Genomic DNA, 25,216 nt, shown 5'->3' on the forward strand with positions numbered 1-25,216 from the left:
GCGACAGGCATTTAATCTATGTATGAGACATTTTTCTATGTATCTCAGAGACATATTAATATTACTTCCAATAAGTTTAATTTCTAAATTAACTCCAATAATGAAGATGCAACATAAGTAAAAACGTTTAAGATACAACATAATAACTGCAACGAATTTTAAGATACAACGCGAAAGTAAAACTGAAATTAACATACATAGCTAGTACAACAGATCACTCTATTTGCCCTGTGTCCACCGTGGCCATTTTCCGGACTTGTCGCCGTGTTCTTCTGCCGCTTGCGCCTCGGCAGCTCTTTCCCTTAATCTCTTCCTCTCCGCTTCACGGGCCTCTCTGCGCACCTCTTCCTCTGCATACCTACGTGCAGCCTCATCATCCATCCTCTTCTGATTCACCTCACGATTTCGAGCTTGCTCCGCCCTTAATTTTTGTATCTGTCTCTCTCTTTCTGCTTTATCATTAGCCATAGCCTTTTCGAAACGATCTTCCTCATGGAATATTTCCCATGCACGCCGCTGTTTTTCCTCCACCTCACGGCGTGCCCAATCCGGCTGCTCTTGGTCTATCCAATGAAACCACATGCAAAGGGGCGGGGGAGACTACAACACAAAAAATACGGTTAATAAACGAAAATTAATGACATACAATTAATTTTTTTTAATCATGCTCTTAGAACATACCGCAGGCCTCGAGGACGATGAACTTGTTTGCCTTGGTGGATCATGATCATAGCTCGCGCACATGAAATATTTCATGCCGAACTTATCGGAAAAATCAACCACCTCCTTCACCTTTGCAAGGCGGCCGCACCAACACCTCTCTGCTCTCACCCCCGGTGGCAAGCTTGCATTCTTCCCCTTCACCGGCCTAAAATCCTGGTCCGAGCAAGGCACACTCATACTCACTCCAATATTTTTCGCACGAAACAGAGACGCGGAGAAGGCACACTCCTGCTGCTTCGATTTCTATGCGGGGAAGCCGACTTATATAGCCTTCAATTAGTGTGAGCAGTATCAAAAAATTAGTGCAGAATTATTGGTATCGGCTGTCGGTGCTCTAATTGCTGTATCAGCACAGAATTCCTACGCATATAGTCCTACGCATATAGGCCGCTTTCGGTGATCAATTTCCTGTATTGAGCGGGAATCTCCGACATCTTTACGTCTCGTCGTCGCTTCAAAATCAGTGCAACAGGTTTTCGAATTCAGTGCACCGGGTTTGGTCGGCTGGCCGGATTCCCGCGCGCGCATCGTCCCTACAAAGCTTCGTCTGCACCTGCGGGCCATGCCGCCGGATGGAGTGGAGGCAGCCTCCACGTCGACCTGCCGCCCCATGCGTCGGCGGCATGGCCCACCACGCGTAACGGCGACGCGTCCAGGTAAACGTGCCGCCACCTGGTCTGGCGGCGGGTCCCTGCCGCCGCAGCCCCCGGCGGCAAGTGCCACGTGTCGGCTGGGGGGCCTGCTGCCACGCACGACGTGGTCCTTTTTGTCAATTTATCTCAGAGGTGGTCTTTTTTTGTCAATGAATTGGGGAGGGTGGTCCGTTTTGTCAAAATTTCCTCTAATTAAGCTGCCCCGGTGGTCACGAACAACCAACCCGGTGCCTCCAGACATTGTGGTATCAAAGAAACTAGCATCTGTATTGATTTTAATAACCCCTTACTCGGGTGCCTTCCAACATTCTTTTTTCTTTGGAATTCTCTTCACCTTCTCTTTCCCAACCTGAGACAAATCGATAGTGGTCTGCATCACCCAACGAACTGAATCAGTCACTGACCTGCCGCCCTCTCCATGTATCCGGGCATTCCTCTCCTTCCAGGAAGCCCAACAGCCACACAACACAAGGCTGGTATGTTCCTCCGACAATCCACAGCCATCAATAAGGTCCATAGCCCATGAACTTGGGTGCAATATTGGAATTTTAACGCCAGCCATGCTTCTAAGTTCAGCCCAGAATATTTTAGCCCACGTACAGTCAAACAAAGCATGTTGTATAGTTTCTTCTTGCTTTCCACATGCTTCGCAAAATGCAAGTTTCTCAATGTGTCTACTTTTGAGAACTCCCCGAGCAGGTATAAACTGCTTCATGACTCTCCACCAAAAACATCGAACTTTAGGTGGTATTGGTAATCTCCATAGATTTTTCCAACATGTATGATGATTCTCTCCCCGATCCTGAAGGCTGGGAAGCATGTTGTATTGATGAGAGGATTGGATCGGCTCACTTTGTACATATCATGTGTACTGCCTATTGGATCCGTAAGTGGTCCTATTATCTTCTACCAGAGGCACAATTGACGCATGTAAATTCTGGTTGCAACCATCTGATTATCTACAACTAGGATGGCCGACTTCTTTCTAGAAGATTGCATGATGCATGGGCACTTAGTCTTTCTGTTTTTCCAATGGTTGATCTTTATGTCCACACGGTCCGATCTTTGATATGTAATCCTGTGAATTTTAAAAATTTGCAATTAATATTGATGCAGAGGCCTAACCTATGCTTCCCTTTTTGTAGGCGTAGCATTGGAACTGCTATGTAGACTTTTGTTTACCGAGGGTTCGAATCCCTCTCTTCCATTTTTCTTAATTCATCAGCGTTAAGGATCAAAATATATCAAATCAAATAACAATTTAGTCTACAGAAACTCAATTCGACTCCTGGGTGCGTATGATCCTTCTACCATAAAAACATCTTTCCAAGTGTTAAAAAAATTTTAAAAAGAAAATTTACATGTACATCTCCATAATATATGTGTGTTCGTCAAGTTTCACGAAAAAATAATATTTTTTGTAGTCTGCGAAAAAGAGAAAATTTGTCTTTTGACAAGTCTTTATTTTAGCACTGAATTTTGTCTTTTTTACACACGCCATACGACAAGTCGATTTTTCATGAAACTACTTTGTGAGCGCGTAGCACATGAACATGTACATGCGAAATTTTTGTTTCAAATTTTTTTGACATTTCAAAATGTATCTAACATGCATTTCAAAATAAATGGAGCATACGCTCCCATGTGCCAAAACATCACTCCCGCTTTAGTGTAGCAATAATATCTTATTTGGAAAAGGAATTTTACGTTCTTTCTGAAAGTAAGGGAGGATTAGCAACAGTTTCATCTTTTCCACCAAATTTGCTTCCGAGTTATGGACAATACAATTGTGATTCAGCAATAGGACAAGTATCTAGACCACGAGATAACACTTTTTGTATCCCTACCAGCATTGGCGTTAGGAATTTACAATTTGGTATTCATTTTGCCAAATTTTCTACCTTCTGCCAAAATCATTGGTATTCACATGAATAACTAGGAACCCCTAGGGCGGCCCAGATCTGTGCCAGACAAGAATGCAACTAGGTTGTGCCAGAAAAGTATCCTTGAGGTTGCAATAATTCAAATTGAAACCCACCTGCATAATTTTCGTAACATGGTGTGAACATTTGCTAAGTTTTGTACAAATAAGAATGCAACTGCTCAACATATAAGACTTGCATCCTCTCTTTTTTCAGTTTTCTAGCTAAGTCTTAGAAAGAAGTTCCGGTATAACTAGACGGAAATGCATTTTGGCTCGTAGGTGTAGATGCAACCATTACCCAAAAAAACATATTTTGATATGTTAAAAAATAAAAATAAAAACATACATTTTGAATGCCAACATTCTATGTTTGCTCACAAAGTTTCACGAAAAAAAGATATTTTTTATGGCTTGTGCATAAAAAAGACAACATGCTACTCAAAATATATTTTTTCTGTAAAACGTTGTGTGCAAACAGAAATTTCTTGGATGTGTACACGGGAAAAAAAAACGGATTTTTTTACATTTTTGTGATTTATTTAAACTGCATTTTCTTAAGGAGTGCATCTAGACCTCGAAACACCATGTCCTATAACTATAATCCTAAAATCCAATCGCGAAGTGATCCAGAGCTTCCGCTACGAAAATCCGCTCAAATGTTTGTGCTGAAAGATACAAATCGACTTGTCTTGTGTACACTGAAGATCTGAAGCCAGTCTCCCATAATAAATTCCCAACCGGTAGAGCCACGGAGGCAGCCGACCAGGCAGTCGACGTGGCAAAGCTCTGGTCGGGTCCCACGGCGACAGCGGTGGCCAGGGTTCGTTGCCGGGCCGCACCCAAGCCGACCGCCGCTGCCTACGTCCCGCCAGGCTGCGCAGCCCCTGTCCCCGCTCCGCCGCCCCCCACACCGGATCCTCTCTGCACGCCACACCATATCTCTGCGATCGCCTCGCTGGCAGGCAGCACGATACACCGGCCGGCCACGGAGGATCACCTACACGTAGTATTGCGATTGTGCCACGACCGGCCGGTGTATATATACGCCCGCCGGCAGGCCAGAGTTCGCCATTGACAAGGACACCTCCTCCCTCTCAAACCCACAGCTTCTGAACCGATCGATCGTAGCTAGAACTACTGTAATTTGATGGGGAGCTATGGAGATGATGGCGGTGTGGAGCTCACCGAGCTGACGCTGGCGCCGCCGGGCGACAGGGCGCGGAGGGCGAGGCGGGCGAGGAAGAACGGCGGCGGCGAGCCGGCGTTCGTGAAGGTGAGCATGGACGGCACGCCGTACCTGCGCAAGGTGGACGTGGCGTCGTACGGAGACTACCTCGAGCTTCTCCAGGAGCTCAACGCCATGTTCTTCTGCTGCTCCATAGGTAAGCCCCAGCCTCGGCATTTCAAATGTAGAGCCCCCATGTGAATCTGACCATGTAAAGAGCTGTGCACTGATGCGCGTTCATGTATGTGTGCGCAGGGCTGATGGACGGGTACGGCGTGTGGGAGCACGCCGTGGTGTACGAGGACGGCGACGGCGACTGGATGCTCGTCGGCGACGTGCCCTGGGAGTAAGCAAATCTTAAACCGCCGCCAATTCATCGTCGCCGCCGTGTACAATGTGAATGTTCTGATCTCACTCCAACCCTGTCAATTTGCAGGATGTTCGTGTGCTCGTGCAAGCGGATGAGGGTGATGCGAGCGTGCGAGGCGAGAGGGCTCAGCTCCAACCTGTGACGCGGCACGCACAACTAGTAGCCGCAGGTGAGGATCCGCCATGGATCGTGCTAGTACAAAAATGTGCTTGCAGTTTGTTTCCTCTGATACTAACCTGATTAACTGAACTCTGTTCGGGTTTTCAGACTTTCAGGGCGTGTAGATAATGATGATCTGAGACAGACTTGCATGTCGCTCGCTCGAGTGGGTGTGCCAGCGATGAGGATGACGCGATTCTGACCGGTGCCATGCAAATACGATCGCGTACGGTTTGGAGATCGACCGCGTGCCATCAGCTGGGAATAAAATGCTGGTTGACTTCGATAAAATATATGATCGATATGATCCTCATCTTGTTGTTGCTTCTCACATGAGGCTGATGATACGGTCTGACTTTTGCGAGAATCCCATATTTTAGTAGTACTAGTAGCTCCAATGCCTCATCCTTCCCAATTTCCCATTTAGTTGCTTCGGCTGTATGTCACATGTACATGGATCTGTACCTCCCAATTTTTGATGAAATATGCTTAATTCGCCTCAAATTTGGAAGATGTTTTTTAGGGTAATAGTATTTTTTTCCTACTCCAACTTGGAAGATCTTGAATTGAGCTGGGAAACTTTGATGTGTAGTGCTTGTGTTCATTGTCGTGCATTGAGGGTTCATGTCAGTTACTAGGTGGCTAGCTAGCTGGATCATCCATCGAAGACCAGTTCACCTGTCGGAACAATGTGTGGCAAAGATCTCGTTTGCAGGCATGCATGTAGCTACTAGCTAGCCAGGCAGAGCTGCCAGCAATATATTCAACTTAAGAGATAGGAATAAATCTTGGTTCAAGATGCTTAGAGCATCTCCACTCGTCCCCCGAGCAGGCCCCCGGCGAGCGTTTTTTACATCCGGACGGCGTAAATCGGTCCAGTCGCGCCCCCGGTTCCTCGTTTTCGTCCGGATTTGGCCCTTCATCCATCCGGCGAGCCCACGCCACCCCCGGCCCCCCGGGGAGCGCTCGGGGACTCCGGACGAGTGAAAAGCGGGGAAGGGCCCGATCTGTCGGTGACTCGACGCATGAACCCCACCGCCACGTCGCTCAAAATCTCCCCCACCCCTCGTATCTCTCTCGCCGCCGGCACCACCCCGCCGGCTTGTTGCCTAGATTCCGCCGCCCCTCCTTCCCCGCCTGCCTATATTCCGCCGGCCTGCTTGCTCTTCCGCCGGCCTGCTTGCTCCTCGCCGCTCGCGGCTCCGGGTTGCCTCGACCACGCACTGTCGGTGTTCGTCCATTTGCCTCGCCGGCCATGGACTCGGACGAAGAGGAGGAGCGGATGTTCGTCGAGCTTATGCAAGAAGAGATGGCAGCGGCCGCCCAAGACGAGGAGCACATGATGATCCTCGGTTGCTTAGCAAGCATGTACGCCGGACCGGCAGCGCGGTCGACGTGGTGGGTCGGCACCGAGTCGCCGGAAGTGCAAGCCGAGACAGGCGAATGGAGGGCTACTGCATGTTGTACGCCGACTACTTCGCCGACAATCCATTGCACGGTGAGAGTGTTTTCCGGCGTCGTTTCGGGATGAGCGAGAAAGTTATTTACGCAAATTGTGTATGCCATCCGCCACTTTGATCCCTACTTCGGATGCAAGGCGGATTGCACTTCGGTTTGGTTGGATTTTCGTCCACTGCGAAGTGCACGGTGGCTATGAGGATGCGGGCGTATGGAGCTCCCGGTGATACTGCGAGATGACTATCTTCGGATGGCGGAGTCCACCGCCCTTGATTGTTTCTACCGGTTCGCGGGGCCGTCATAGCAGTGTTCGGGGACTATTACTTGAGATCACCCATCGTCGAAGACACCGAGAGGATCCTTGCAACAAATGAAGCTAGAGGTTTTCCGGGGATGCTTGGAAGCATTGACTGCATGCATTGGCAATGGAAGAAGCTGTCGGTTTGCGTGGCGGGGAATGTACAAGGGTCACAAAAAAGGCTGCACTGTGATACTTGAAGCGGTGGCTACCCATGATCTCTGGATTTGGCACTCTTTCTTTGGTATGCCTGGATCCAACAATGACATCAACGTCCTAAACTGCTCCCCGGTCTTTTCCAAGCTTGTTGAGGGTCATGCTCCCCGGTGGACTATGTGATCAATGGTCGGCACTACAACAAAGGATACTACCTTGCGGACGGTATCTATCCAAAGTGGGCAACATTTGTGAAGACTATCTCGAATCCTAGCACCCCCAAACTTTGCGAGTTTGTCAAGAGACAAGAAGCTTGCCGAAAAGACATCGAGCGTGCATTTGGTGTCCTCCGGCAGAGATTTGCTTGTCGTCCGGTTCCCGCTCGACTTGGTCCAAAGATCAGATGTGGGAGGTGATGAACTGCTGTGTGTGCCTACACAATATGATTATTGAAAATGAGCGAAAGCATCCGGTTCCTACGGCTGAGCAAGAAGCACCATATGAGAGAGAGGGTCCTCTTGCACGGCCTAATCACCGAGTGTCTCCATCATGGGCCGCCTTCATTGCTATGCGTCAGGAGATTCGAGACTCTACAATGCATCAGCTGCTGCAAGATGATCTAGTGGAGCACATATGGAGGCTCCGAGGCAACGCCAACGCCGACGCCAACTAGTCTGTCTAATTTGTTTGAAAAATTGAAATTGTGTGCTTCATTTGTTTCAGCACTTGTTAAACATTGTACAATTATTTTCGCCGAATTTGTTTCAGCAATTTTCGTACTGTTGGTCGCCGAACTTGTTAAATTTAATGTTAAATTCGTTTGAAATATGTCAAATGGTCGAGGTTGGGGGTTTCTGCCGGGGGGACGGCTGGAACTTCGGCGCTCCCCACGCCAAATCTTCCTCCAATCCGGACGAAAATATCGCCGGATTGGGGCGTGGGGAGCGCCAACGAGTGGGGATGCTCTTACCGGTAGAGATACAAATGACACAGACGAGCAACGAAGCAAGTGGCCATGTAGGCAGTGGGCCTGATGAAGAATTATGAGAGATGCGAGAACCAACTTATGGTTGGATGGTTATGAGGATAGCTAGACGTTTGTGATGATTTCGTTAATTTCAAAACCTAATACTCCCTCCATACCGGTTTATAGGTCCATTACATGTTTCGAGAAAAACTGTACAAAATTCACTGTGCATTAGCTAAATTTTGTTGAACGGCTATCAGAATATTAAGGCATTGCCAAATTTCGCATTATATATTTTGTCAGCCAACCAAACAAGCCTTTCGCACCTTGGCTTGGCTCCGTTCAGTCCCGAGCATGTGCATGCTCATAACCTTAAAGCCATCAACATCTTTTTCTTTAAGACAAGTTCTTTCAGCATCTTAATTCTGAAATTTACCACTGAGTATACAGTGGTCAAGTTCACAAAATGAGAGATCTATTATTTCTTTGTACAGTTTCTGATAGCATACAACAGAAATCCACAACATAGCGTTAGTGCATGCTATGCCGAATCCATATACAGTCGTTAGCTTCAGCTCTATGAGAAAATAACACAAGTTCTAAGGTCCCTGCAATACATTCAGCCCAGCCACTAAGGCTAAAGCTAATTCAAGCTCCCGGTGCGGAAGATATGTTTACAACAACCGAAGGAATTTACATTCCAATACTCGGATGTTTACTTGTCGGTGGCTCGTTCGAAATTGCATGTTGGCACCACTCCTGAAGAGTCATGGTTGTTGAGACTAAGATCCGCTCCCTGGGTCTAGATTGTCATCAGGAAGAGTAATGGAGACAAGAGAGGTAACTGTAAGTGCTTAGCAAGAACACATGAGATAGTTTACTTCCTCCGTCTCATAATATATAAGATGTTATTGCAACCAATATATGAGACAGAGGGAGTATTTATGTTATGTTAAAATTAGGACAGACCTGAGAGCTCGAACCTTGGCCATGAATACGGGCTGGTCTCATATTGAGATCAAACATTTTGGAATCAATGTTACCCTGGCCGTTGCAATTGCCATCTGAGGCCGGATCATCAGAGGCATTGTGGTTGTTCACCATTTGCTCCTTTGCTACCAAATGAGCCTTATTTTGGTCCCTCGGGTTTTCAGTGTCCATCTGTTGCATAGCTACGTCATCCATATGCCCTGGTTTATCTCCTGGAAACTAATCAAAATTTCAAACTTCAAGTAATAATACATAGTGCATGCAATTGCAATCCTTAGTTGATTAATAATTAAGATCATACTTCAACCCGTTGTCTTAGGAGCAAATATCTTCCATGGGTTCGTTTCCCACCAACATGAACAGCCATATCACAGCTCAAGCAAAGTGATGTGCCATCTATGTCGCAGTAGAAGAAAGCTACATTGACAGGTTAAAAATAGATGAAATCAAACTTTCATAGATAAATGCAAAAAAGAACTGTTTGTAGGTCGAAATGCATACCAGAAGAATTTTCACATATATCACAGCGTACTAACTTATTAGGGTCCGCAAGTCCAACCCTTACATGCCGACTAGCAAGCTTGTTACACATATGTACCTGCAGTACAACATCCACATAAATATCAGAAACAACACCATGAAGATTATGTATTGACAATGAAATTGTAATGATCTTTAAGTGATGATAACTGGAATAGACATCAATGCTAATGGTACCGCATTACGGACTGGCACACACATCAGATGAGCACTACTTTTGACAACAGGATGGTTATATATATTATCTAAGAGCAGAATAGAACCTTAAGTCCATAACTAATCATTTGAATTTACAAATACAGAACACAATTATTTGCTCCAGCCTGACCAAAGAAGTCCACATAATAAACTTTTGAACACCAGTACTTGCGATGAATTGTAAACCAACATAAATAACAGGATATAAGTAACATATTTTTCTTATGAAAACATAATAGGATATAGCTTTCCAACTTTGCTGTACGGAACTGGGGACTACCATGATACTGTTTATATATATTGCTGCCAAAGATGGTATTTTCACCTTTATATGAATTTCATATATGTTAACAACATAAGTGCTCCTTGGCTAAAGGTGCATATTCCCCACATTACACAATGTCAGAACACATATTTTGCAGCTCTGCAGAAGGCCCAGAAGACACAGTTTTGGTAACAAAACAATCCACTCAGAAAACATCTGCTCCAGCATGCAACATGCCAGTGAAATCCCAGCAGTTTGGCAACTCCAGTTGGTTGCAGAAATTACTAGGTGAAGGGATCACGTTTGGTTCCAGAAAAAATGTTACAAGTTCCATTTCCCAGTAGTATATTTGCTGATTACCGTTGCCTCAAGGCTCGACCAAGGCTACACTTCTAATCATGTATGTGCTTTGACAAGACCAAAAAATCTTACACAATTACAATTTATTATCGAATGGAAACAGAATGTTGATCTTAACATGCTGTGGCAAAGACTGTAGCCAATGTGAAGCCCTTCTTTAAGTTCATGAGAGCATCTGGTTTCTTATGTTTGGCAATTAGCATGCATGAGCACTGTAGCAGATCTAATGTTGACAAGCATTATTCATCAAACATGTAATCAAGAGCATCAAAAGAAAGGAAAGTAGAAAACTGATCATACATTGGTTGAAGGATGATCATAGGCCCCGTAAAAGATTTTCATTTGAATATTATTGAAACAGGCATTTGACAACTCACAACAGAGCAACATCAATAGCACAGAAGGAACAGATCAAGTATCTAATGGGTAAATCAAGATACTGTACGAATGCAAGATCAACAGTTGTTCGAACAACTATAGTAATTGTGTTTGATAATATACCTAACAGAACTCTATGAAATTATGATAAAAATAAACTAATTAATTGGTCGCATGAGGCCACCCGGACCTCAACCTATTCACATACAACAACCAAAAACATATGGCATAGTATCAGGTACTGCCAACAAACTGGTCCAGACCGCAGTTATAGCTTTATCAGACACCAGCATCCGTCTCGGTAAATTTAAATTGGTTAAAGCAAAATCATATCATTCCCAATTGTAATGCTCCACTAAAAGACGATGTGTATACTGATGATTTTAGAATAGTATGATAGTAAATATGTAGCTTCTCAGGAAAAAAAATCAAGATGCAGCGTACATCATAAGGTACTACCTCTGTCTATACATAGACACCTGAGAGATTTTTCTAAATTTAGATGTATCTAGACGCTATTTAGTGTCTAGATACATCCAGCTTTAGACAAACCTCAGAAATCTATTTATAGACGGAGGGAGTACTTAGGGGATATCATTTGCACTTTTGCATGAACATTTTGAGCCGCTAAAATGAGAAAATGCCACTCTCATATTTCCATTCAGGAACTGAACTACAAGGAATCTATAAAATTTACTAGGAACAAAAGGGAATCGATAAGCTTAACTTTTCTAGTATAAGATCCTGATTTCAAATATGAGCAACAAAATTGCGTAAACAAATCACCCTCACTTTGTCCCACCGTATGAGAATGTTGAAGTTTCATAAAGTGAACCTAAACCATAATCTTTACAGAATCATGAACACCTCAACTATTAAGTGGGATTTTGGTGTGAGCCCATGGTAACGAGCAGGCTCGAACTATGTTGATGCTCCCTAACTGAATTCTTCTCAAGTACCACTCACACACAGCCAGCTAGTTTTTCTTTCGAAAGTATGGAGCGCGAACGTTACTGCTTTATAACGGCGGCGCGACTAATTGTGAGCCACCCGATCTCGGACCATGCGTGCGGGATGGCAGTAGCCAAACCAATCGCACTGGCAGGTGGCAACTCACAATTGGGTCGCGCCATATCCAGTGGCGCGCGATTATGGTCCTTTTGGGTGTCACTCAACGAGAAAGGAAAGAAATTAGATTTCTTTTGGGTGTCACTCAACGAGAAAGGAAAGAAATTAGATTTCTTTCGGGTGTCACTCAACGAGAAAGGAAAGAAATTAGATTTCTTTCGGGTTTGATTCGCCGAGAAAGGAAAGAAATGGAAGGCGAGCATTCCACTCTGCACTAGCACCATCCTTCCTACCTAGTTTGAGCTAACTTGGGAGTCATCGTATCGCCAGCTCTCCCGACATCAATTTGTAGTACGCCACACGCACAGACCTCCGGAGGAGGAACAGTTGCTTACTACGAATGCACAGCAGAGCCACTTTACTAGATCACCATAATTTCCCTCGGTCTGCGCTGGCTGGACACATGTAGGACTAGCATGAAGTACTCCGGAGAGGTGAGAGCTCAGGAGATAGCTCTCAGATCCACCATGCGAGCACAAACGTAAGTCGATCGATCTGGTCGATCGCGGTTCCAGATGTACCTAGCCGTCGGGGGTGTGGTCTTGCTACGACTGATGGGCGCGTAGGTCGACTCGAGCGGTAGCGGGAGTAGGGCATGATGAGGGGAGGGTGAGGGAGACGCACCTTCTCGTCGCAGGGGCGGCAGAGCGCGGCCTCGTCGGCCGCGCAGAAGAGCACCGCCACCGCGCTCTCGCAGACATCGCAGATCGTCCTCATCCCGTCGTCACCCGCGCGGTCATCGTCCCCCCTCCATCCCGGCTCCCCTAATTAAGGACACGCCTCGCCTCCGCGCGCTACGGCCTCCTCCACCCTCGGATCTCTCCGCGTTCTGCTGCGACGGCGACGGCGGCGGCGGCGGGGTAGACGCGTCAGGAGCAGGAGGAGCAGCGGCTATGAAGAGGAGAAGGAGGAGGACGACGATGTGATGTGGCAGCGACTCGTGGAGGACTCTGAAGAGCAGCGCCAGACTGGTGGTGCGGAAGCCGCCGCGAGATCGGCGCTGGGGCCCGGCAGCATCCCTGGACCCGGTTCACAGACCTGCTAACTGCACTGCAGGTGGGCTCCACTGACCTCTTCGTGGCGTGCCGACTACCGGTGCATGGACTGCGCGCACGGCGCGGTAAAGCGGAGGAAAGGTGCGTGACTTTCGCTACCGGCAGGCGGCCGACCCGTGCGGCTGACAGTGGGGCCACAGGTGTGATCTGCGGCTGGGCTGGGCCTGGTGGATGGTGACTGGGTTTTTGGGATTTGATCTAGACTAGAGGAGGTGGGCCCATGGGAGGGCTCGGCCACAAGGTAGAAAAGGGCCGTGACCGTCTGTGTGGCTCACAGTGAACTGGTACCTGAATGTCCGACGGCGATGGGTGCAGCGCTGTCGTCGACAAAGGAATGACAGATTTGGTACTGGCCGATGTCTAATTCAGGATTACCTGAAAAATGTTGCAAATGCTTTCTTCTTTGGACGGATAAAAGGTTGTGTGTATGCTGCAATCATCAAGCATATATGAGCATCTCTACCGGCCCGCCAAACTATGACCGCCAACATTGTTGGATTCCTAGTTTTGGGGGCGCCAGCACCCGCGGCCGTCCTTTGGGGGGCATCTGCGAGCACCGGCACCCTCAATTAGTCGGGTGGAAGTAGCGAATCGATCAATTTATTTAAACTGAAATACACACGGCTCAAATGGTACAAATTTTAAACATGGAAAGGGCCCACAATCCGATCATCAAAGTGTGCAAATAGTTCAAAAACGGTCAAGTTTCGACACACTCAGAAAAGGCGATCTCTAGCCTTAGCGGGGCATCTTGTAATTTGGATCCTCTAGACTTCATGCTTTGATTTTCACCTTCTTCTTTTTTTAAAAAAAAATAATGTGGTAGGGGAAGCTGCTAGAAATATGCTTCTATGAGCAATTAAATCTGGGTGGCTGGGTTGTTCGTCCAATTCCCTATCCAAATGAGTTAGCCTCATTTTTTTCTTTGGCTTTAAACTTATACCTAATTTCTCATCTTCCACTGCATGACATGCCCACTAGGGAATATATGGACCCACTTTAAAAGATAATTCCTTCCTTATAACATGCTTCTACATTTCGAGACCTCGACTACTACACGGTAGCCATGACCTAGTGGTTTCAAACGCATAGGCACACATGTAAGCACCACGCTCGCGCTGGCCCGGTAAAACCCCGCTAGGGATAAGTGTGTCGGAGAAAGTGCAAACCATACGCTTTTTTTCACACGGCACCCGGAATTCACCGTGTGATCTCCTATCACGGATCCACCGCAAAACGCCTCGATATATTAGCATACGGCGCATCATTAAGAGCCATGTAAAGCTAAGGTGTGGCACATTATTTTTGCCATGTTTCATGCATGTACTATTGAGGGTTGTGAAGAACAACCACCTTTATCCATTTTCAAATCTGGTATTATTCAAGTAATTATTAAAATATCTCTCTCAACTTGCCACTAATGACTAATTATTGCAAAGATGTAAAAAAATTTCTTTTATTACTCCATGTGCAGATATGGACATTTTCTGGATAATTAAGGGAAATTAATGAAGACTTGCAAGTTGCCTATTTTACCAATTTAGAGAGGCCACCAAGAGAAGCATCAGAGAGTTTGGCGAGCATTGGTACGGCCGCAGCCCACCCGTATGACGCGCTCATACCATGTGCCACCGCCTCCCCCATCAAACGGAAAAACTTTCGTCAAGAGCCTATATATATTGGGAAATACAGCCGCTGCAAAACAGAGATTCGCATAGAAATCAGAGACCAGAAGAGAGATAAAGAAGCCACCCAATATCAATTTCACCAAATCACATATGAGGAGAGGGGAACTGCTGCTCCACCATCATCTGCATCTCCCCCTCTCCATAGCCATACATTCTACTTATACTCTTGATCTCATCACAATTGGTGGTATTGTAAGACTATTTGGTATTGATCTTAAGAATTTCTATACAATGTTTATGATTGCTGATCTTATCAGGTGTCAGTAGTCCTCATGGGCTGAGGGATGATGCCTAGCCTCGCAACATCATTTGCATCTAACTTTACATGGGTGTTGTGCTTTAATTACATTAAATATTTATATGATTGTATCTCTATCTCCTACCTCAATCTAGGACTTGTTAGGTACCCAAGACCCCGACGATTGATAAAGGTAACGAGCTGAGATTAGTGGTAATCTGCTACTTCTTGCCCACTGACAGTAGGGGAGTACGGTGGTAGTTTGAGATCCTTTAAGGAATAATGGTGATTTCATTAATCTTAATGCTTTGGTATGTGCTTAGCACTTAATAATCCTTGGTAACCAGCATGACTAGAGTGATTGGGTTGGACAATAGTCTGTAGATAACCAGCGTGACTAGAGTCTATAGTACATAAGGACACATCTCCTACAAGAATCTAATCTAAATTAGTTATGCACAATTATGTTTATTATTATATTTTATCCCATTCATGTATCCTAGACATGGCCTATATATCTCCTACAATCCTAGCCATGGTGTATCTCCATCCACTGATTCACAAATCCTAAGTAAACTCGAAAGTCCGACGAGACAAAGATTTCAAAAGTTAACAAGATCTTGTTTGAGTAAATCACCACATCAGTCACTTCCCAAGGATCGATATAAATCTAGGTCTTCTACGGAAAAAGCAACTATAATACATTCGACATTCTAGATCAAAGGTATCAACCATTTTCCGGCGCCGTTGCCACGGGAGCAATTTCGCTATCCTGGTGAGGTTATTAGAGACCTTGCTAGTTTGTTTTATTTTTTCTTAGTTTATCTATTGTTTCTAGTTTACTTGTTTTTACCTATTGAAACAAAAGAAGTTAATTTTTGTTATTACTAGTCTTACTTTATTTGCTATTAAAAATCTAAAAAGAATAGGAAACATGGCACAAAATAAGCTTGTGGAATATGCTACTTGACATGGGTATGCCTAGTGGGCATATGATACGTCTCCAACGTATCCATAATTTCTGATGTTCCATGCTTGTTTTATGACAATACTTACATGTTTTGCTCGCACTTTATGATGATTTCATGCGTTTTCCGGAACTAACCTATTAACAAGATGCCACAGTGCCAGTTCCTGTTTTCTGTTGTTTTTGGTTCCAGAAAGGCTGTTCGGGCAATATTCTCGGAATTGGACGAAATCAACGCCAAACATCCTATTTTTCCCGGGAGGCTCCAGAACACCGAAGGGGAGTCGGAGGAGAGCCAGGGGGCCACCACACATGTGGGCCGCGCGGCCTCAGGCCTGGCCGCGCCGGCCTGGTGTGGGGCCACCCTGTCAGCCCTCCTGCGCCGCCTCTTCGCCTATTTAAGCCCTTTCGACCTAAAAACGCAGTACCGATTTGACGAAACTCCAGAAAGACTCCAGGGGCGCCGCCGCCATCGCGAAACTCCAATTCGGGGGACAGAAGTCTCTGTTCCGGCACCCTGCCGGGACGGGGAAGTGCCCCCGGAAGCCATCTCCATCAACGCCACCGCCTCCATCATGCTCCGTGAGTAGTTCCCCCATGGACTACGGGTTCTAGCTGTAGCTAGTTGGTATTCTCTCCCCCATGTACTTCAATACAATGATCTCATGAGCTGCCTTACATGATTGAGATTCATCCGATGTAATCGGTGTTGTGTTTGTTGGGATCCGATGGATTGTTACGTTATGATTGTCTATCTACAAAGTTTGTGAAGTTATTGTTGCTGCAATCTTGTTGTGTTTAATGCTTGTCACTAGGGCCCGAGTGGCATGATCTTAGATTTAAGCTCTATACTTATTGCTTAGATTGTATCTACAAGTTGTTTGCACATGTCTATGTCCGGAACCCGAGGCCCCAAAGTGACAAAAATTGGGACAACCGGAGGGGAAGGCGTAGGTATGAGGATCACATGTTTTCACGGAGTGTTAATGCTTTGCTCCGGTGCTCTATTAAAAGGAGTACCTTAATTTTCAGTAGATTCCCTAGAGGCCCAGCTGCCACCGGCTGGTAGGACAAAAGATGTTGTACAAGTTTCTCATTGCGAGCACGTATGACTATATATGGAAAACATGCCTACATGATTAATAGACTTGATATTCTGTCTTAATGCTATTTCAATCCTATCAATTGCCCAACTGTAATTTGTTGACCCAACACTTGTTATTGGAGAGTTACCACTAGTGTAGATAGCTGGGAACCCCGGTCCATCTCGCATCATCATATACTCGTTCTACATGTCATTGGAAGTAGTATCAACTATTTTCTGGTGCCATTGCTCTCATATTGCTATTACTGCTGCTGTGTTACTGTTACTACTGCTCTCATATTACTGCTACTTTCACATCACCCCTGTTACTAGTGTTTTTCCAGGTGCAGCTGAATTGACAACTCAGTTGTTAAGGCTTATAAGTATTCTTTACCTCCCCTTGTGTCGAATCAATAAATTTGGGTTTTACTTCCCTCGAAGACTGTTGCGATCCCCTATACTTGTGGGTTATCAAGACTATTTTCTGGCGCCGTTGCCGGGGAGGCATAGCTCTACTCATAAGTTCACCTGGGGAGTACACTCTACCTCTCTCTCTGTTTTATTTTATTTTGTTTTGCTTAGTTTACTTTTCTCTAGTTTATTTGTGCTTAGTTTATTTCTGTCTAGTTTTATTTTGCTTAGTTTACTTTTGTCTTGTTTTATTTTCCCTATATACCCGAAAATCCATAAAAATTTGAAAAACCTAAAAATTAAAAACTGCTGTTATGGGAGAACCAACAACCTACTTGGAGCTTATAGAATGTTATAATAATTATAGAGAATCAAGAACTGGTAAAATAATGAGTGCTATGATAGAAAAATTGAATACAATGGCTAGAATCTTGCTTAGACGCCATGATATAAACTGTTGCTCTCAACATGATACTAAACATCTTAAATTTCAATGTGGCTTTAGTGAGGAATTTTTAATTAAGAATTATAATCGGAATTGCTATATTCATTATGGGTTCGAAGAGGTAGAACAATTTGTCTTATTTATGGGAGCCTCCGAGATAGAATCCTTCATGGTTGAGAATTATGAAACTTGTGCTATTTGTAAGGACCTTAAAGATTATGTCTCTACTATCCTTAATTCTTGCATAGAATGCTACAGTAGGAATCCTTATATCCTTGATTATAAAGAGAGACGCATTAATGCACAAGAATGCACTCACAATTTGCAGGAACCTGTGGAAGAAGAAATTGATGAACCTGAAAGCTCATTGGATGAAAAAGAAGAGGAGAGTGATGAACAAAAGGAGGAAGAATGGATTAGCTACCCATGCCAACCTTCTAATGAGAGTAACTCTTCATCTCTTACACTATTTGATTGTCCTCCATGCTTACCGAAAGAGGTTGAATGTTATGTTCCTGTGGATTCTCTTGAAATATTACCTATGAGTAAAACTTGTGAGAATAATTATGCTACTGTTATATATGATAATCCATGCTACTTTGATAAATCTTATGATAATGCTTTGTTTGTGCCTGATGTCGAAATGCATGGTACTAAAGAATTTTGCTTGGCAAATGTTTATGATAAAGCTCTAGATGATGGTCTTATGTTACTTGACAATATTAATTGTGCTACTAATGAAAATAGGATTGGAGAAGTATTGACTTTATTTAGGAGTCCCATATCTCTTGAGATTGATCAACTACCTTGTTATATTATTAATAAAAGTAAGTTTGAAAGTTTTAATTCCACTATTCTTGAGATTGATAAAAATTATGTGTTTGGAAATCATGAAAAGTATGCTGCATGTGATAGTTATATTGTTGAGTTTGTTCATGAAGCTACTGAAAATTATTATGAGAGAGGGAAATATGGTAGTAGAAATTTTCATGGTACTAATACACCTCTCTATGTGCTGAAATTTTTGACGCTACACTTGTTCTATCTTCCTTTGCTTGTTACTTTGCTCTTCATGAACTTGTTTATTTACAAGATTCCTTTTCATAGGAAGCATGTTAGGCTTAAATGTGTTTTGAATTTGCCTCTTGATGCTCTCTTTTGCTTCAAATACTATTTCTTGCGAGTGCATCATTAAAACTGCTGAGCCCATCTTGATGGCTATAAAGAAAGAACTTCTTGGGAGATAACCCATGTGTTATTTTGCTACAGCAATTTTTGTTTTGTTGAGTCTTGTAAGTTGTTTACTACTGTAGCAACCTCTCCTTATCTTAGTTTTGTGTTTTGTTGTGCCAAGTGAAGCCTCTAATCGAAGGTTGATACTAGATTTGGATTTCTGCGCAGAAACAGATTTCTATCTGTCACGAATCTGGGCTTATTTCTCTGTAGGAAACTCAGAAAAATCTGCCAATTTACGTGCGTGATTCTCAGATATGTACGCAACTTTCATTAGTTTTGAGTTTTCTGATTTGAGCAACGGAAGTACCATTTTAAAATTCGTGTTTACTGGCTGTTCTGTTTTGGCAGATTCTGTCTCTGTTTTTTGCATTGTCTCTTGTGGACTTTATGTGAGGCTTTCTAGACATGGAGAGCTGTAGCTAATGTTTTATTGAGTTCCTGCAATGTGTCACTACAGGACCAAGGTGGATTAAAGTTTTTTGGGTACTAACCCCGCTAATGAAGTTTATGAGAAGTTTGGTGTGAAGGAAGTTTTCAAGGGTCAAGATAGAGGAGGATGATATATGATCAAGAAGAGTGAAAAGTCTAAGCTTGGGGATGCCCCCGTGGTTCATCCCTGCATATTTCAAGAAGACTCAAGCGTCTAAGCTTGGGGATGCCCAAGGCATCCCCTTCTTCATCAACTTATCAGGTTTTTTCTATTGAAACTATATTTTTATTCGGTCACATCATATGTGCTTTACTTGGAGCGTTTGTGTGTTTTTATTTTTGTTTGTGTTTGAATAAAGATGGATCCTAGCAATCCTTGTTTGGGAGAGAGACACGCTCCGCTTTTTCATATGAACACTTGTTCTTCGTTTTACTTTTAATGTTCAATGATAAAAGTTTGAAGCTACAATACTTATTGGTATTTGGTTGGAAATAGAAAATGCCTCATAATGTCTTGAATAATTTGACACTTGGCAATTGTTTTGAGCTCTCAAGTAGATCATGATTAAGTTTTTTCATGTAGTTTAGACCTATTAGTGGAGAACTACCGTAGAGCTTGTTAAAATTGGTTTGCATGATTGGTCTCTCTTAAGGTCTAGATATTTTCTGGTAAAAGTGTTTGAGCAACAAGGAAGACAGTGTAGAGTATTATAATGCTTGCAATATGTTCTTATGTAAGTTTTGCTGTACCGGTTCATACTTGTGTTTGCTTCAAATAACCTTGCTAGCCTAAGCCTTGTATCGAGAGGGAATACTTCTCATGCATCCAAAATCCTTGAGCCAACCACTATGCCATTTGTGTCTATCATACCTACCTACTACATGGTATTTCTCCGCCATTCCAAAGTAAATTGCTTGAGTGCTACCTTTAAACAATTCAAAATTTATCACCTCTGATTTGTGTCAATGTTTAATAGCTCATGAGGAAGTATGTGGTGTTTATCTTTCAATCTTGTTGGGCAACTTTCACCAATGGACTAGTGGCTTCATCCGCTTATCCAATAATTTTGCAAAAAGAGCTGGCAATGGGATTCCCAGTGCCAAATCAATTAACAAAAATAGACACTCCTCCATGGTATGTGATTGTTGGACGGCACCCGAAGGATTCGGTTAGCCATGGCTTGTGTAAGCAAAGGTTGGGAGGAGTGTCATCATAATAAAACTAAAATAAAAAGGCACTCCTTCATGGTATGAGATTGTTGGCGGGCACCCGAGGATTCGGTTAGCCATGGTTTGTGAAAGAAAGGTTGGAAGGAGTGCCACCCAAAAATAAAATAAAATGGGAGCCGCTCTTTGAAGGTTTGTCCGGCAAGGGGTTAGAGTGCCCACTACCATTCGTTGACAACAACAAACACCTCTCAAAACTTTTACTTTTATGCTCTCTTTATGTTTTCAAAACCAAAGCTCTAGCACAAATATAGCAATCGATGCTTCCCTCTGCGAAGGGCCTATCTTTTACTTTATGTTGAGTCAGTTTACCTACTTCCTTCCATCTTAGAAGCAAACACTTCTGTCAACTGTGCATTGATTCTTACATACTTGCTTATTTGCATTCATCATATTACTTTGTGTTGACAATTATCCATGAGATATGCATGTAGAAAGTTGAAAGCAACTGCTGAAACTTATATCTTCCTTTGTGTTGCTTCGATGCCTTTACTTTGAATCTATTGCTTTATGAGTTAACTCTTGTGCAAGACTTTTGATGCTTGTCTTCAAAGTACTCTTCATGAAAAGTTTTGCTATATGTTATCTATTTGTTAGCAACTATAGATCATTGCCTTGAGTCACTTCATTCATTTCATATGCTTTGTAATAGTATGATCAAGGTTATGTAAGTAGCATGTCACTACAGAAATTACTCTTTTTATCGTTTACCTACTCGAGGACGAGCAGGAACTAAGCTTGGGGATGCTGATACGTCTCCAACGTATCCATAATTTCTGATGTTCCATGCTTGTTTTATGACAATACTTACATGTTTTGCTCGCACTTTATGATGATTTCATGCGTTTTCCGGAACTAACTTATTAACAAGATGCCACAGTGCCAGTTCCTGTTTTCTGTTGTTTTTGGTTCCAGAAAGGCTGTTCGGGCAATATTCTCGGAATTGGACGAAATCAACGCTAAACATCCTATTTTTCCCGGGAGGCTCCAGAACACCGAAGGGGAGTCGGAGGAGAGCCAGGGGGCCACCACACATGTGGGCCGCGCGGCCCCAGGCCTGGCCGCGCCGGCCTGGTGTGGGGCCACCCTGTCAGCCCTCCTGCGCCGCCTCTTCGCCTATTTAAGCCCTTTCGACCTAAAAACGCAGTACCGATTTGACGAAACTCCAGAAAGACTCCAGGGGCGCCGCCGCCATCGCGAAACTCCAATTCGGGGGACAGAAGTCTCTGTTCCGGCACCTCGCCGGGACGGGGAAGTGCCCCGGAAGCCATCTCCATCAACGCCACCGCCTCCATCATGCTCCGTGAGTAGTTCCCCCATGGACTACGGGTTCTAGCTGTAGCTAGTTGGTATTCTCTCCCCCATGTACTTCAATACAATGATCTCATGAGCTGCCTTACATGATTGAGATTCATCTGATGTAATCGGTGTTGTGTTTGTTGGGATCCGATGGATTGTTACGTTATGATTGTCTATCTACAAAGTTTGTGAAGTTATTGTTGCTGCAATCTTGTTGTGTTTAATGCTTGTCACTAGGGCCCGAGTGGCATGATCTTAGATTTAAGCTCTATACTTATTGCTTAGATTGTATCTACAAGTTATTTGCACATGTCTATGTCCGGAATCCGAGGCCCCAAAGTGACAAAAATTGGGACAACCGGAGGGGAAGGCGTAGGTATGAGGATCACATGTTTTCACGGAGTGTTAATGCTTTGCTCCGGTGCTCTATTAAAAGGAGTACCTTAATTTCCAGTAGATTCCCTAGAGGCCCGGCTGCCACCGACTGGTAGGACAAAAGATGTTGTACAAGTTTCTCATTGCGAGCACGTATGACTATATATGGAAAACATGCCTACATGATTAATAGACTTGATATTCTGTCTTAATGCTATTTCAATCCTATCAATTGCCCAACTGTAATTTGTTCTCCCAACACTTGTTATTGGAGAGTTACCACTAGTGTAGATAGCTGGGAACCCCGGTCCATCTCGCATCATCATATACTCGTTCTACATGTCATTGGAAGTAGTATCAACTATTTTCTGGTGCCATTGCTCTCATATTGCTATTACTCGCTGATGTGTTACTTGTTACTACTCGCTCTCATATTATCGCTACTTTCACATCACCCCCGTTACTAGTGTTTTTCCAGTGCAGCTGAATTGACAACTCAGTTGTTAAGGCTTATAAGTATTCTTTACCTCCCCTTGTGTCGAATCAATAAATTTGGGTTTTACTTCCCTCGAAGACTGTTGCGATCCCCTATACTTGTGGGTTATCAGCATATCACATGTATACCCCTGGTTTATGCTTTCAGGTATATAAGGAGTTGAAGGCCCACAAACCCGAAGGTTTGGAGGCTCATGAGCTGAAGACATACGGTTCGAGGGAATATTGTCAATATAGGTAAACTTGTAGCAATATATGGAAAGGCCCAACGTGGCCTGATGTTTGTATACTTGTACATCACGAAAAGCCTCGGATTCGCTTCCTATATAAGGGCGAAGCTGAGGTCGAAGAAAGGATCGATCATTGTTAAACCCTAGCCACCGTTTCTTTCTAGTTAGACGCCTTTGTTCGTCTGACCACATTTCAGTTCTACTTTCCCTCTAATTCCATGAAACCTTAAGTCTACAAACTGTAGGCATTCATGAGTTGATACCTCGTCACTACCCCTAATGATGATTATTTACGTGCCTCTGTACTCAACTCTGTTATTGCTAAAAATTATGAGATTAAGGCTCTCTTTTTAACTCTAGTTCAACCGAACTAGTTTGGAGGCTCAGCTAATGAGCATGCATGTATGCATCTAAATATGTTTACTAAAATATGTGACATGATGCGAATTAAAGATGTTAAACAAGATGTACTCAAGCTATATACGTTTTTTTTCTTTCTCACTAAGAGGAAAGACTAAAGATTGGTTGCTAGCTTTTCCGACGGGCATTATTACTTCAGGAGAGGAATGTACTAATACTTTTATGTCTAAATTTTTCCCTCGAGCTAAAACTATGCAGCTCCAATCGAACATCACAAGTTCATATTAATTTTATATGCATTTGGTATTATAGATGTTGATATCTTTTGCACTCCCTTTAGTTCATATTAAATATCGCCAAAATAGATGTATCTAGATACATTTTAGATCTAGATATATCAATATTATCGATTAGTAATATAAATCGTAGGGAGTAATATTCTTAGTCAATTTTGATTAATTTTGACTTTAACTAAACCTAGAACATGAACTAAAAAAATGGAGGGAGTAATGTGTACTGAAACAATTACCAAGTGCAAAATGGTGTGCCTGCAATGTGGAGTAACTTCATTAATGGTAGTATTATTTATGTTATGTACCTTCAGATCGGATGGTACAATGATCTTAGTCAAGAAAAAGATGCACCGAGAATCCTATGTTAAGCGCATATAGTAGCCTAGATACTCAAACACTTTGGAACCGTCTTGTGAGATATTTATTACATGAGAAAATAGACACTCTTCGACAAGCAGGCATGCATATATAGTATGCTATAGTATTATTTTATCACGTATCAAAAAACAGGTTAATTTGTATTAGAGTCAAAGCGTAAGAAAGATACATAGTACAAAACAGGCAATCAAATCAAGTGAAGAGAGCTAGAAGCTTAAATAAAACCGATTTAGAAGTGCTCCAAAAACTCAAATAAATGTACTGTATGCATGTATCAACATCAAAATGAATATTTTCAGAAACAAAGAAAATTCTTCTTATGAAAAGGGGTACAAATTATGTTTTCTTCAGTCACATGCGTAGGTTAATGGGAAATAACGTTTAGTTTTCCGATAACGACAAGGTTATAATTTCACCCCTCTACAAATATTTAGAAAGAAAAACTATGATTTTGACCCAATATTGTGTTGTCTAAGCTATCCTAAAACATAGCTAATCTTACACCATGCTTATGATAAAATGTGTTCGGTAGTGAGTAGACTAATAGTTCGTAAAACTTATAATCCAGTGTGAATCATTTTGTGTGTTAATTGGGTTTAACAAGAAGATTGTTGTTTTCTTTTATATAATCGATGGTACATCGAGATAACACAATTAGTCAAAATTAATTACAAAAATTAAGGTACTAGGTCCATTGTGTCATACAATACATGAGGATGAATTTATCAAGGGTTAGAGTTCACTGGTGAAATAAGGTGACTTTGACATTGATTCATAGTGTGATGAACAATGGATGAATGTGGATATCTCAAATTAATATATGTATTCCGATGAGTCAAACCACAAATATGTATGGTTAATACTTGTTTAAAATCTAAAATATGTCCAATATCACTTGTATCCAAATATAATTAACTCATGAGGTTATTAAAACTATTGTATATATGCATTATTGTTATTTGGATTTCCTAGACTTTATTTGTTAAATAAGTAATGAAATAAAGTCCTCATATTAATTAGTGAGACACGACTACACTGAAATATACACTAATTAATTAAACATGTAAAACAAAATAAAAAATAAAACAAGCACAAATAATGAATACGTCATATGTAACTGAAAGTTGCATCCACATATTTTTAATGAAATGATATTTTCCTTCGTATCTAAATGTCCGTCGATGTATGAACTAAAGAAAGCACAAAAATGACGA

General features: G+C 43.0%; 2 protein-coding genes across 3 annotated transcripts; one reads left to right on the forward strand and one right to left on the reverse strand.

The window, feature by feature from the left end:
* Nucleotides 1-4,447: 4,447 nt before the first annotated feature.
* LOC124657429 (auxin-responsive protein IAA26-like) lies at nucleotides 4,448-5,037 on the forward strand. The gene is made up of 3 exons (XM_047195981.1): nucleotides 4,448-4,682; nucleotides 4,781-4,871; nucleotides 4,962-5,037. Exons 1-3 carry the CDS (start codon nucleotides 4,448-4,450, stop codon nucleotides 5,035-5,037), a joined length of 402 nt encoding a protein of 133 aa, XP_047051937.1.
* Nucleotides 5,038-8,395: 3,358 nt separating this feature from the next.
* LOC124657935 (B-box zinc finger protein 18) lies at nucleotides 8,396-12,557 on the reverse strand. 2 transcript variants are annotated; one of them, XM_047196404.1, is made up of 5 exons: nucleotides 12,417-12,557; nucleotides 9,425-9,521; nucleotides 9,225-9,340; nucleotides 8,917-9,142; nucleotides 8,396-8,735 (listed from the first exon to the last, which is right to left on the reverse strand). In XM_047196404.1, exons 1-5 carry the CDS (start codon nucleotides 12,507-12,509, stop codon nucleotides 8,716-8,718), a joined length of 552 nt encoding a protein of 183 aa, XP_047052360.1. In that variant the 5' UTR covers nucleotides 12,510-12,557; the 3' UTR covers nucleotides 8,396-8,715. The 2 variants fall into 2 exon arrangements, with proteins under 2 accessions (XP_047052360.1, XP_047052359.1); XM_047196403.1 differs by having other exon boundaries at nucleotides 8,903-9,142; nucleotides 12,417-12,553.
* Between the last annotated feature and the right edge of the window lie 12,659 nt (nucleotides 12,558-25,216).

This window comes from Lolium rigidum, chromosome 5 (genome assembly GCF_022539505.1).
Source record: "Lolium rigidum isolate FL_2022 chromosome 5, APGP_CSIRO_Lrig_0.1, whole genome shotgun sequence".
In the NCBI taxonomy this organism is placed as follows: domain Eukaryota; kingdom Viridiplantae; phylum Streptophyta; class Magnoliopsida; order Poales; family Poaceae; genus Lolium; species Lolium rigidum.

Excerpts from the sequence above, each read along its gene's own strand:
- LOC124657429 (XM_047195981.1), top strand. The coding sequence starts at position 4,448 with ATGGGGAGCTATGGAGATGATGGCGGTGTGGAGCTCACCGAGCTGACG. Across the intron at positions 4,683-4,780 it reads GTTCTTCTGCTGCTCCATAG|GGCTGATGGACGGGTACGGC; the intron begins GTAAGCCCCAGC and ends ATGTGTGCGCAG. Across the intron at positions 4,872-4,961 it reads GTCGGCGACGTGCCCTGGGA|GATGTTCGTGTGCTCGTGCA; the intron begins GTAAGCAAATCT and ends GTCAATTTGCAG.
- LOC124657935 (XM_047196403.1), bottom strand. The coding sequence starts at position 12,509 with ATGAGGACGATCTGCGATGTCTGCGAGAGCGCGGTGGCGGTGCTCTTC. Across the intron at positions 9,522-12,416 it reads GCCGCCCCTGCGACGAGAAG|GTACATATGTGTAACAAGCT; the intron begins GTGCGTCTCCCT and ends GTTGTACTGCAG. Across the intron at positions 9,143-9,224 it reads TCCTAAGACAACGGGTTGAA|TTTCCAGGAGATAAACCAGG; the intron begins GTATGATCTTAA and ends AATTTTGATTAG.